This window comes from Carcharhinus amblyrhynchos, chromosome 10 (assembly GCF_965287045.1).
Source record: "Carcharhinus amblyrhynchos chromosome 10, sCarAmb.v2.hapA, whole genome shotgun sequence".
Classification (NCBI taxonomy): Eukaryota; Metazoa; Chordata; class Chondrichthyes; order Carcharhiniformes; family Carcharhinidae; genus Carcharhinus; species Carcharhinus amblyrhynchos.
The window spans coordinates 91,870,446-91,885,035 of NC_137333.1; the positions used below are offsets into that span (position 1 = coordinate 91,870,446).

Below are 14,590 nucleotides of genomic sequence, written 5' to 3' on the forward strand. Positions count from 1 at the left end.
TGCCCCTTAGTGTCCCAAGATGTGTAGGTTAGATGGATTAGCAGGCCACATGCTGTGGGTTGACCCACAAGCTGTTAGGGAGGGAATTGCAGGATTTTGACCCAGCGACTGTAAAGGAACAGCGATATATTTCCAAGTAAGGAAGTGGCTTGGAAGGTAACTTGCAGGTGGTGGTGTTCCCATGTTTCTGTTGCCCTCATCCTTTTAAGGAGGAATTGGTTGTGGGTTTGGCAGGTGCTGTCAAAGGATGTTGGGTGAATTTCTATAGCGCATCTTATAGATATAAGCTGCATGGTGGCACACTGGTCAGCACTGCTGCCTCACAGCACCAGGGACACAGGTTCAAGCCTAGCCTTGGGTGACTGTCTATGTGTCAGAGCAGAATTCCTCCAGTTTCTTCCCATACTCCAATGATGTGTGGGTTAGCTCCATTAACCATGCTAAATTCCCTCTTAGTGTCGGGGGATTAGCAGTGTAAATACGTAGGGTTACGGTGTAGGGCCTGGGAAGGATTGTTGTTGGTTAAGCTCGTTAGGCTAAATGGCTTCCCCCTGCACTATAGCAATTCTATGATAGTACACATTGCTGCCACTGAGCGTCATTGCTAAAGGGAGAGTTTTTAATTAATTTTATTAATATTGTTATCAGTACTGGTTGGTGCCCACTTACCTCTCATATTGGGGATCGGTCAGTTTTTTAGACATAGGCATCTGATCTGATGCCCCCATGTTCAGGTTGCCTTAGCTAGTCCATGCTACTCTGAAGTTTGTAAAAGTAGCTGAAACATTCCCTGTTTCCTGAGGGGAAGCACTTGTCTGCCTTCTACTGGTTTCCTGTTGTGGTAAAGCTGAAGTCAGCAGCTACAACCATGAGGCCACATTTCAGAGTGTCCTGGCAGTATAGTCACATTGGAATTGGTTAGGAGCTATGGTCTCCAGCAGCTCAACTCGATCTCTTACCCAAGCAGCTATTGTTTCCCTGTGGGGAGCTCAGCAACTGGATTATCAGTGACACGAGCTGGCATGATCAATTCAGATGTCAACCTCACCTGCTGTTCCTGGGTTGGAATTTTAATCAGGAACCGGGAACCGGAAATCGGAGGTCGGTTCTGCATCCCAATCCCCTTTCAGACAATGTGCCTTAAGCACACCCATAGGATTTTCCAAATCCTCAGCCAAATGAAAGCCTGGGTGTAGGCTTGGGGTCGCAACCTTCTGAAGCTGGTTGACGAACGGGAGGCCCTTCAGCCCTTGGCGATCTGCACTGAGGCATGAGCTTCTGATCTTAAGAAGGAGACTGATAGGAACAAGTGAAGCTAAGTCATCCACTGTGTAGCTGTGGCTGTTATAGGACCACTAGGAGGAGGGAGCCAGGAGGGTTGGAGAGAGGAAGAGGGGAGCTTGCTTTGCATGATCCATCATGCCTCACCCTTCCGTGTCACCATCCACTCCGCCCACAAATCCCTGCTACCCACCACGAGCCTGCCTTGTCCTTGCCCAGGCCAACCCGGGCTTCCCGCATTCTAGTCAGCATGGCAACAGGGAGCTATTATTGAACCAGATAGGATATTCTGACAATTGACAATGGTTTGAGGGTCATCAGTAGATTCTTAATTCCAGATACTTTAAATTTAAGGTGCACCATCTGCCATGGCAGGATCTGAACCCAGGTCCCCAGAACTTTCGCTGGGTTTGTGGATTAATAGTCTTGCAGTAATACCACTAGGCCATCACCTTATCTTGACTACAGTTGTCATGGGGTGAGGGAGAAAGAGGAATAATCTGGCTCAGTTTCCTGGTCCTGATTTCTATCCGGTGTCATTTGCTAGAAGGCCCTCAGTTAGCTGCCCGCTCAGACTCCTGGCCTGACTCCAAATTATCCCCATTGAAAATGGCTGAGGGTTGGGACCACGATTGGGAACTGGCGTATCTGCCTGTCTCCCACCTGGATTCTGAACCCTTTCAAAAATCCTGGACCGCAGTGAGGGACTTCCAGCAAATGACACCGGATAGAAATCAGGAGCAGGAAACTGAGCCAGTTTATTCCTCTTCTTCCCTCACCACATGGCAATTGTAATCAATTTTATCATTTCAACCAGTACCTTTGATAAAGTGATGGCCTCGTGGTATTATTGCTAGACTATTAATCCACAAACCCAGCTAACGTTCCAGGGACCTGGGTTCAAATCCTGCCATGGCAGATGGTGCACCTAAAGTATCTGGAATTAAGAATCTACTGATGACCCTCAAACCATAGTCGATTGTCAGAAAATCCTATCTGGTTCAATAATGTCCTTTATGGAAGAAAATGTGGTTGACTCTCAACTGCCTCGCAACCAGGGGTGGGCAATAAATGCTGACCAGCCAGCGATGCCTATGCCCAGAATACTTGGCAACAGGCATCAAAAGGAGATGGCAGTGTTTGTATGAGTGCTGCTTCCAAATGTGTGGGTGGGATCAGACAGTTTCTATGTATCCACAATGAATATTTCACCCTTTCGTTTGGAAGAGTAAAACTGATAGATGAAAATTGTAATTCTTGTAGCAGCAATCTGAAGTGTCAATTCACTGAAGCTTTAACACACTTAGGATATATCATGGGTTCTTGAAATAAAAAAAACTAAAACCAACACACTCTGGGAATCAAGCCTGCGGACCTCTGGCTTTTGTAGTTTAGCATCGGATCAAGGCAGGGAACGGGCTGCCAATCTTAAAATGTAGTTTTTTGCATGGGTGGCTGTGATTCTAGAAAATCTGTAAATGTGATGGCTGGCTGGCTGGATGGAAATGAGTCTATTCTGGCCTTGCAGAGTTCTCACCAATCCCAGCTTTCTGAAAGCATTTCTCTCTCTCTCTATCTCTAACACAACTGCAGAAATCCACACAGGGATAAAGCTCTCTTTGGTTATTAAAAAATAATCAATTAGGACCGAGATCATGGTAATTACAACTTTAACTCTCGTCCCCTCAGAAAAATCTGCGAACAGCCATCAAACGATTCCCCGAAGCCACTAGTTAGCTCCAACATTCAGCTTATTTTTCCTTTATAATTCTTCAAACCAATTACACAGCGGTTTCAGCTTTCCAGCATTGGCTGTCTTCACTCATTCCCATTTCGGCAGTGGGACCGATTTTTGTTCTCTATTTACAGCACGATAATTATTATGTTGAGGCGTGGCACTGAGGCGGTCATCATGCGAGGTGGAGATAGAATTCATCGAATCCCTACTGTGCAGAAGGAGGCCATTTGGCCCATCGAGGCTGCATGGACAACAATCCCACCCAGGCCCTATCCTTGTGACACTACTTATTTACCCTGACACGAAGGGGCAATTTAGCACGGCCAATGAACCCAACCCGCACATCTGTGGACTGTGGGAGGAAACTGGAGCAGCCGGAGGAAACCCATGCAGACACGGGGGGAGCATGCAGATTCCGCACAATTACCCGAGGCCGGAATTGAACCGGGGTCCCTGGCGCTGTGAGGTAGCCATGCTAACCATTGTGCCAACTCTACAAGAGATCTCCTATAAGATTTGCCATTCGTTCCAACAATAGAGGGATCTTTTACAGGCCTGACCTATGACCTGCACCATATCTTGATATCTGTTGTGCCCTGGTGCCCCGGGAAAATCTCCCCTGCCATCCTCTGGGATTAAGAGAGAGAAAAATGATTTGACAGTCTGGAGGTTGGAGGGAATTAAACCAGAGTCCTGTAAATGGCACATACGAATGGTTAATAATTTTGCATGGGAAATACTCCTGTTTTGTTGCATGTTATGATGTGGAGATGCTAGCGTTGGACTGGGGTAAACACAGTAAGAAGTCTGACAACACCAGGTTTAAGTCCAACCAATTTAATTGATTTGATATTCTATCAAATAAATCAGTGGGACTTAAACCTGGTGTTGTCAGACTTCTTACTGTTGTTGCATGTTATTCATATGCATACGTATATTCCTACCCCTTTACCCCCTTTTTTCAACTTGCAGGCACTGCGGGGCTTTACCCAACCTCACCAGGCAGAAGCTGATGGATGATGCCACTGGGGAGACGAGCACGGAGTGGGCCACGTGCTCCGGTCAAGACTTGTTTTCTCTGAGGTCGGAAGGTGGGGGGAAGGGTGTGGTTACATAATCTAGTCTCCCAGAGTGAGAATTGCCTTCCCCTCATGTGAACATCAAGAGCGCTGGCAAATGCGCCGGGCCGGTGACAAAGGTTCCAAACACATTGCACCAACCTCAGTCCGTACAGCACCGTTCCATCGGGGTGAAGGCGGATCATCCGGTTCTTCACCGTGACGCCGTGGACAAATGATTTCTTGTCGTTCAGGAAGTACGTGTCAGGCACCCAGAGCTGGTCCGCCACTCGATTGTCTAATGTCAGGTTGAGAGGTATCCCCGAGTACGCAAGCCTCTTGTCCCTCCAGTATTGCTGGAAGTACATAGTTATCGTGTAATCCTGTAAGAGAAGTGACAGGCAGGCTATCAGCGGTGTTCTGCTGTGGAGATCCTTCATGCTTTAGACACTGCACACAAATGGAATGGAAGCAAATGAACCATAAAAAATTCCTTCTCAACAAGCACTTGGTGGAGTGAGTGTGTGGATGTACGAGATTCCGGGCGAACACTGAAAAATAAATCAGTGTAACGATTCAATGATCTGGCCGGAAAGTTTGGAATGGAAAACAATATTGGAGTAATTCTTTTTGGATGCCTTACACTGTATTTCAATCAAACATGCTAAATCTGGTTAGCAATGAAGCATAGCCATGTAAAGAGCTGGAGACAGTGACAAAAGGGAGTCATTTGAAAAAAAAACAAAATCACACTGCATTTATAAAGTGGCAATTGAGCAGCCCAGCTATCTTCAAGGGAATTCAGTCTTCTTCCTGCAAAGAAGTGCTGGTTATGACTCTTATGGATTTTTAAATGGATCTTTATATGGAATAATTTAAGACATGGAAACAATATGAAAAAGCCAACACTGCTGGTCAGATACAATTACAATCCACGCTACCACTATTTCAAGCTTTTAAAGTTTATTAATTAGTGTCACAAAATAATTATGACATTGGAAAAGCGGCCAGCATAATCAAGGACCCTATGCACCCCGCACATTCTCTCTTTCACCTTCTTCTGCCGGGGAAATATATACAAAAGTCTGAGGTCATGTACCGACTAACTCAAGAACAGCTTCTTCCCTGCTGCCATCAGACTTTTGAATGGACCTACCTTGCATTAAGTTGATCTTTCTCTATACCCTAACTGTGACTGCAATGCTACATTCTATGTTATCTCCTTTCTTTCTCTATGAACAGTCTGCTTTGTCTGTATAGCGCGCAAAAAACAATATTTTTCACTGTATTCTAATACATATGACAATAATAAATCAAATCAAATCAAAATCAGTCACAGACATATTAACACTGCAATGAAGTTACTGTGAAAATCTCCACACTCTGGCATCTGTTGGGGAACACTGAGGAAGAAGTTAGTGTGACCAATGCAGCAAAGCAGCACATTTTTCAGACTGTGCATGGAAACCAGAGCAACCGGAGGAAACCCACACAGCCAACTGGAGAATATGCAAATGCCACACAGATGGTGACTCAAGCTGGGGATCAAACCCAGCTCCCTCGCGCTGTGAGGCAGCAGTGCTCACCACTGTGCCACCTTGGCACCAGTTTAATCGCCAGAGGGAAAATACCATGCATGCAGCGCCAAGTCCACAAACACGAGAAAGCGAGTTTGCAGAATATGCATCGCTCCTGATATAACCTACTCTTGAAGGTTGGCTGATTGTCGTCCACAGTGATGCCCTCTCTTTTTCCTCAGCAGCACATGAACAACTGGGTTTTCTCTATGTTACAGTGTTATATGTCCTGATGTTCCATATTTCTGTGAAGGCGGGATCAGGATATTGAATTTGATGATCAGCCATGATTAAATGAATGGTGGAGCAAGCTTGAAGGGCCGAATGGCCTACTCCTACTTCTATTTTCGATGTTGCACCCTTTTGTGCTGGTGTTGAAGGTTCCAACGTGACACAGGGGGAGCAGAAAACCAAGCTTTTGGTTTACAGTTTATTGATTAGTGTCACAAACAGGCTTACATTAAAACTCCAATGAAGTTACTGTGAAAATCCCCTAATCGCCACACTCCAGCGTCTGTTTGGATACACTGAGGGAGAATTTAACATGGTCAATGCATCTTACCAGCACGTCTTTTGGACTGTGGGAGGAAACTGGAGCACCCAGAGGAAACCCACGCAGACATGAGGAAAATGTGCAGACTCCACTCAGCCAGCGATCTACGCCAGGAATCAAACCTGGGTCCCTGGCGCTGTGAGACAGCAGCGGTAAGCACTGTGCCACCGTGTACTGCTTTCACACAAGTGCCTCTCAGTTATTTACCACTTAGAAATGATGGTTGTCTGCTCTGGGGACTGTCAGTGAGCAGCTTATAGTATCAGTCACATCTGCAAAAAGAGACCTCAGGCATGTAGATGGCCATCAGAGGAGCAGCCTCTCTCAGTGTGCAGTAGCAGGGAACAGGCTAATAGATCTCAACTCACTCCATCATCTTCCTAGTTTGTGCCTCGGGGGGTTGGAAAGGAGAGGGACCTGAACGAATGGATAGGGAATTCTGAGTTTACAGGCAGAACCAAAAGGGTTCTGTCGCAGGTCGTGGTAAGCAGAGAGAAGAATCTCACACACACTTCCTCAGGAGACTGAAGCCTCTCTTTTCCGAGCAAGCAACATGTAGAGATTGTGCCACAGGCAATGGGGCTGACATCTGAGCACCTCTGTACACATCGGAAGCAGGCAGTTCAGTCGCTTATTATGTTAAACATGCCACAAAAAAAGGCGCACCAAACAAAATTACATCAATTCAAACAGTTAGATATCCCCCTTGGTGAAGGGAATCAAACGATCCTTGGGGGCAGCAGTGGCACTGTGGTATTGTTACTGGACTAGTAACTCATTGAGCTAGAGAAAGATCTGGGGACCTGGGTTCGAATCCCGCCATGGCAGGTGGTGGAATTGGAATTCAATTTAAAAAAATCCAGAATTAAGATTCTACTGATGACCATGAAACCATTGCAGATTGTTGAAAAACCCATCTGGTTCACTAACATCCTTTAGGGAAGGAAATCTGCTGTCCTTACCCGGTCTGGTCTACAGGTGACTCCAGACCAGCAGCAATGTGGTTGACTCATAAGTGCCCTCTGAAATGAGGAGGGGGCAGTTAGAGACAATAAATGCTGTGCCCAGCCAGCGGCGCCCACATTCCACAACTGAGTTTAAAAAAAAAGAAGTGGAGGGAAGATGGGATCTGGCTATTGAGTTAATCGTAATGAAGGATGGAATGGCCTACTCTTGCAGCTGTTTTCTATGTTTTTATGTCAAACTTATTGCACAGAAATTGGTCATTCAGCACAGTTGGTCTATGCTGGTGTTTTATTCTGCATCCGAGACTCCTTCTACTTTACATCATCTACTAGTTATTGAAGTTAGCACAGTTTCTATTGCTTTTGAGGACACTTAGCTGATAATATAATGGGACTACTATAATGGACGATGTTGAGGGGCTAAGACTTGTCTGACTTATGGAGGACTGAGAGGAGCACATAATCTCAGAATCAACTAATCTTCAAATCGGTCCACACCCATTTATTTAAGATTGATGCCTTCACAGGAGGCTGGACTCTCCCCAGAGTGAGTCCACTGCTCTGTATTTGACCCCATTCTCTGGAACTCATCACTCCGTTCATTCCCATCATTGAGGTGTAGGGTTGGCACTGGGGACAATGATCTGCTCGCATATCTGCTGGATAATGAGTGAACTCCTCGACACAAATGACTACGAAATCTAACTTACATAAGCCAACTGAGCCCCCAAACAAAGATGGGGCAATTTCCTGCCCCCACCTCCCCACTTCCAATATGAATGGGATAGCGTGGGGTCTTAAATTGTTAAAACAGGCAAACCTTGCCTCAACTCACCATAACACCATGGTGGCACAGTTGGTAGCACTGCAGCCTCACAGCTCCAGGCACCTGGGTTCAATTCTGGCCTTGGGTCACTGTTTGTGTGAAGTTTGCACATTCTCCTTGTGTCTGCCTGGGTTTCTTCTGGGTGCTCCGGCTTCCTCCCACAGTCCAAAGATGTGCACATTTGGAGGATTGGCCATGCTAAATTGCCAGGGGGACTAGCAGAGTAAATACTTGGGGTTACAGGGATAGGGGCTGGGTGGGATTGTGGTCAGTGCAGACTTGATGGGCCGAGTGGCCTCCATTTACACTGTAGGGATTCTACAAAACTCACTTTCTGGCTGGAACAAGCTGCCAGAGGTAGTAGTCGAGGTGGGTACAATTTTGTCTTTTAAAACACATTTGGACTGTTACATGGGTAAGATGGGTATAGAGGGATAGAGGCCAAATGTGGGCAATTGGGACCAACTTTGGAGTTTAAAGAAAAGGGCAGCATGAATAAATTGGGCAGAAGGGTCTTTTTTCATGGAGTGGGAAGGCAGGATAATGGCATTGAATTTGATGATCAGCCATGATCAAAATGAATGGCAGGACAGGCTCGAAGGGCCGAATGGCCTATTCCTGCTTCTAATTTCTATGGGCGGAATTTTATGGCCTTCGCTTTTCCTGAAACTGTAAAATCCCTCACGAGATCATTGGACCTCACCATGGTTCACCCCCTCACCCGCTCCCATTCCCATGGTTGTCGGGGGGCGGGGGGAGGTGGGGGGAGGTGATGGTAAAATTCCAGCCCATGTTTCTATGACCTTCAATACTCTTGATTGCTGGACACCTTCCCCTACTGCGGTTGCCCATTGAAGACAGCCTCGGCCACACTCCGGCCCTCCACCTAACCAGGCTGGCAGGAAACAGCAGAAAAATATGCAACCTTGGCATTTCCAAACTTGACTTTCAAACTCCTCCCATCCCCTCTCAGTCCCGCCGCCCCAAATTTAGCTGCAACCATCTTTGGGCGTGTGGAGGAATAGCAGCCCCTCTTGCCCCAACTCTTGCTGGAATGGCCAAGCTCAAAGCCTTCCAGATATTAGGCCTCAGGCCTCAGGCGAGGGGAGGACTGATCAGTGGTCCAACCTCGGTTGCTACCTGAAGTGTTACTGGGGACTCAGAGCCTAGGTTAGGAACCAATACCTCTCCAGATGATTGTGTTTAAGGATTAAAGGGCAGGGCTAGGCATTGAAGCAGTGGTAGAAGATGAACCAAGGATATATTTTCACTGCAGTGCTCTTGGTAAAGGGCTTTGTTGTGGAGGAAATACATATCAGATGCCCATTCGAATGAACAGAGAGGAAGTCTGTGCACATTCCCAACACATGCTTTGGTGCAAAAGGCTCGATGCCAGGGACACTGAAGATAAAAGTGCCTCCCATTTCAAGATGCATCACATCTATATCCATCGGTCGCGAAATATTAACCCGCTTGAAGTTTAGCTAATTCGTAGTTCAAAAAAAAACAAAACTGTTTCGGGTGTTTGCATACAAATTACATAATTATCCTTTTTCTCAACACCCATCATGTCAGCAGTGACAAGCTGTGTTTGCTCTGGGAGATAATGTGATTGTGTGAGCTGTGCAGGCGGTTGGATTAGCATTATCAGAGGGATTTGCTCGGGCAAGGAAGTCAAGGATTTTCAAGGTATTACCTAGATTTAAATCTGAGCCCATAAACTCTTTAAGTGTGCTGATTCATTTTGATATCGAGATGTTCTCTAGCTGATAGTAATGAGATAAAAGTTCCTCAACAATGGGAGAAAAAAAAACGGCTGGATATCAGTTGGAATCATCAAGTGGTTACAATACTGAGAGAAGGCTGGATTCCTGCAAACACAACCCAGCTAGTCCCATTCTCCTGCTCTTTCCCTATAACCCTATAAATGATTTCTCTCTCGATCGTCTGCAAGAAACCAGAAATGGTTGTGAAAGAAGCCCAGTCCATCACACAAGCCAACTTCCCATCCACACGGTAGCACAGTGGTTAGCACTGCTGCCTCACAGGGCTAGGGGCCTGTGTTCGATTCCTGGCTTGGGTCACTGACTGTGTGGAGTTTGCACGTTCTCCCCATGTCTGCATGGGTTTCCTCTGGGTGCTCTGGTTTCCTCCCACAGTCTGAAAGATGTGCTGGAGGAAATCAGAGCACTGGAGTGGCCACTAGGGTACTTTCACAGTGACTTTGTTGTGACACTAATAAATGAACTTGAACTTAACTTCCTTGGAAAAGCAGTCAGCATAATCAAGGACCCCACATACCCCAGGCATACTCCCTTTAACCTTCTTCTGGCGAGTAAAATATAGTCTGAGGTCACATATCAACAGATTCAAGAGCAGCTATTTCCCTGCTGCCATTAGACTTTAGAATGAACTTACCCCATGTTAAGCTGACCTTTCTCTGCATCCTAGCTGTGGCTGTAATACTACATTCAGCACCTTCTCCTTTCCTTCTCTATGAACAGAATGCTTTGGCTATGTAGCATGCAAGAAAGAATACTTTTAAGTTTAAGTTTTTAAGTTTTAAGTTTATTTGTTATCGTCACAAGGCTTACATTAACACTGCAATGAAGTTACGGTGAAAATCCCCTAGTCGCCACACTCCGGCACCTGTTCGGGTACACTGAGGGAGAATTTAGCATGGCCAAGTGCACCTAATCAGCATGTCTTTGGGACTGTGGGAAGAAACCGGAGCACCTGGAGGAAACCCACGCAGACGCAGGGAGAATGTGCAAACTCAGCGCAAACAGTGATCCAATCCGGATCTCTGGCGCTGTGAGGCAGCGGTGCTAACCATTGTGTCACCGTGCATTCCAATACATGTGACAATAATGAATCAAATCAAATTTGGATTCCTGCAAAAGCATCTTAGCAAATCCCATTCTCCTGCTCTTTCCCTGTAGCCTGTAAGTCTTGTCTTTTGTGAACTCAAGCTGGTGTGCAAATTCTTACGGACTGCTTGGGTCACCTGTAGGTTTAGATGAATTCTGATTGCTGATTACAGTTAGCCAGGAGTCTACTATGATTAGGAAGAGTGACAGTTTGAGCTCCATGATTGCTGAGATGATTAACTGAAGCTGTTATACATTGGGCTGCAATGAAGACCACATCAATAAAATCAGACCGCTCAGAAACTGGCACGCATCATTCTCTATCCTATCATTCTCGCTGAACTGAGCTCGATATGGGATCAATAGCACACCAGGGAGCTGGGATTACTTTCGGAGTACCAAGCCGATAGGAATCCTGCTAATCACTCCTGGTGACACTGAATGTAGGATTTGTCCCGCGTGCCTCTGGGGACTGGGGAAGTGACTCAGGGGTGTTGTTTTAGTTCTGGTCAATAAGTTTGATTGGTAATTGATGCATTCAGCAAACCTTAGGCTTTCAGCATACATTGAATCAAACAGGCAGCGTGGTATGCACATGTAGCAATTGCAGCCCAAAGTATTAGTGGGCTGGCTTGTAGCCAGGTCTCCCTCCCTGTGCACTTTGGATTTTATTCCTGAAAGCTAGCGGTCCCGGAGCCACTTATAGAACATACTTGAAGCCAAAAATGTTACTAAAGGCCAAAACAGAACATCCTCGCAAACTGTCCAGAAGTAATTGCCCACGTGCTGCTGGAGTGTAAAGCTGGCCAAGTGGCTAGGAGGCCTGTTAGAGAACCTGCCTGGGGTGGCATGGTGGCACAGTGGTTAGCACTGCTGCCTCACAATGCCAGGGACCCAGGTTCCATTTGGCTCACTGTCTGTGTGGATTTTGCATGCTCTCCCTGTGTCTGCGTGGGTTTCCTCTGGCTGCTCCAGTTTCCTCCCACAGCTCAAAGATGTGTGGATTAGGTGGATTGGCCATGTTAAATTGCTGCTTAGTGTCCCAAGGTGTGTAGGTTAGATGGATCAGTGATGGTAAATGTGTGGTGTTATGGGGATAGGACAGGGGAGAGGGCTCTGTCAGAGATTCGGCACAGATTCAAGAGTTCAAAGATGTGGGGGTTTTTGTTTTAGAATCCCTACAGTGCAGGAAGCCATTTGGCCCATCATGTCTGCATCGACCACAAGTCCACTCAGCCCCTATTCAAGTAACCCCATGTAGTTACCCTGCTAGTTCCCCTGGCATGACCATTCAACCTGCACATCTTCGGACTGTAGGAGGATGCCGATGCACCTGGAGGAAACCCACACAGACATGAGGAGAATGAACAAAGTCCACACAGACAGTGACCCAATAGTGGGAATGGAACCTGCGTCCTTGGCAGTGTGAGGCAGCACTATTAATCACTGTGCCACCATACTGCTCCAAGGTTAGGCGGATTGGCTATGCTAAATTGTCCCTTAGTGTCCCAAGATGCATAGATTCATGGAGTAAATGCGTAGTGTAATGGGGATATCCCCCATCACGCAAACCACAGCCTCCCATCCATTGACTCTGTCTACACTTCCCGCTGCCTCGGCAAAGCAGCCAACATAATCAAGAACCCCACGCACCCCGGATATTCTCCCTTCCACCTTCTTCCGTCAGGGAAAAGATACAAAAGTCTGAGGTCACGTACCAACCGACTCAAGAACAGCTTCTTTCCCGTTGCCATCAGACTTTTGAATGGACCTAACTCGCACTAAGTTAATCTTTCTCAGTACCTTAGCTATGACTGTAACACTACATTCTGCACTCTTTCCTTTCCTTCCCTATGAACAGTATGCCTTGTCTGCAGAGCGTGCAAGAAACAGTACTTTTCACTGTATACTAATACATGTGACAACAATAAATCAAATCAAATCAAAAAATACAGTCTGGGTTGGTCAGTACAGGCTCCATAGGCCTGTTTCTGTACTGTGGAGATTCCATGATTTTACCATTCTATAATTCAATGATTCCTTTCCATTGAGTTTAGTGTCAAGGTTTGCTGTAAAGGGTGTCAGATTGGCATGGCCACGTTTACACACCTGGGTTCCACGTGCAATGCTGACCAAGTTATTCACACACTCAATAACACTATCGCAGACCCCAGAATCCTACCTCCCCAAGCTCAAGGCCAGAAATTATTTTTGCGTGTTCCTCGCAGCTGTTTGTTCTGTGCTGAACCTGACAATTTTTACAATCACCTGATCTGACTTTTCATTTTATGCTCAAGACATCGAACGATTTATTTAGCTTTAGTATTAGTCATCCTCGTACCAAGAAACCTTAGCACCAATTCAGCGACAAGATGGTGTCACTGAAAAGATGGTCCTTGAATCTCATGAATAAAACAACAAAGGAGAGATCAATGGGAATATTATCAGAGTACTCACTGTCAAGGGGAGAAAATTAGTCATTCAGCCTTGATATGAATTATTTACCGCTATAAAAATCCTCACTGTTGCTCTGATATATCACAGCAGACTTTCACACAAGTAAAGCTGGTCATGGATTCTAATACAGTTGGAATCCTGCCCCATGATGATATGCTTCTGTCGACCTCCCACTTGGAAGTACTTAATGTTTGCTCAGGGGCCCTGTGTTTCCCACATCTGGAAGTAAACATTTTGCCCAGTAACACATCTTTTGGAGAGTGGGAGGAAACCGGAGCACACCCACGCAGTCACGGGGAGAATGTGCAAACTCCGCACAGTGACCCAAGGCCGGAATTGAACCCGGTCCCTCGTGCTGTGAGGCAGGCAGTGCTAACCACTGTGCTACCATTCCAGTCTGCTCAATAACACTCCTGAAGAGCACCTTGGGATGTTTTATTATGTTAAAAGTGCGATATAACTTCATGTTGTTGCCCCTGCTGTTGCTCCTGGCCTGTGGCAATCGATACAAGATAATGCAAATGAAATGCTGGCTTCCCACGCAAGTCACACTCTGTTTCAGCTAACCTCTGCTTCTGATTTGTTTAGATGGGAGGCAGACTGGAAGAATGACTGGTTGATTGAAGCCTTCTTATGGCCTTGCTCTTGACTACATTGCAACAGCTTAGAATATCAAATAAATGCAAATACAGTGAGGCTTGTGCAGCCAGTATAATTGGTGAGTATATGAAAGTCAATTTGAAGTAGTGCTTCAGATGCCTGAGCGAATCAGAAAGGACTGCAGAGAGCAGACCTGCTAGACTTTCCAAAATTACCATCGTCTATTGCAGGCTACATGTTATCGTCATCCAGAGAGGCTAAACACTGAGCAGTTTTCAGCTTTTAACTCTTCCTCTCCCAGCAATGCAATATTTACCACTGTGAGTTTCCCTTTCCTCCTATTAACTTTGAAACATAGAAGATAGGAGCAGGAGGAGGCCATGTGGCCGTTCGAGCCTTCTCCGCCATTCATCATGATCATGGCCGATCATTCAATCAATAGTCTAATCCTGCTTTCTCCCCATAACCTTTGACCCCATTTGCCCCAAGTGCTATATTTAGCTGCCTCTTAGATACATTCAGAAAAATATACAAAAGTCTGATACCATGTACCAACCGACTCAAGAACAGCTTCTTTCCTGCTGCCATCAGACTTTTGGATGGACCTGTCACACATTAAGCTGATCTTTCTCCTCACTCTGTCAGGAACTGCAACACTACATTCT

At 46.1% G+C, this 14,590-nt stretch overlaps 1 protein-coding gene across 1 annotated transcript in view; it reads right to left on the reverse strand.

Annotated features, from left to right (window-relative positions):
* The window catches only part of gabrb3 (gamma-aminobutyric acid type A receptor subunit beta3), a 319,041-nt gene that overhangs the window by 75,560 nt on the left and 228,891 nt on the right, over positions 1-14,590 (reverse strand). Inside the window, exon 4 of the mRNA XM_080197604.1 lies at positions 4,240-4,460. Coding sequence (XP_080053730.1) covers positions 4,240-4,460 — 221 coding nt within the window. The remainder of the gene's footprint in view (positions 1-4,239; positions 4,461-14,590) is intronic.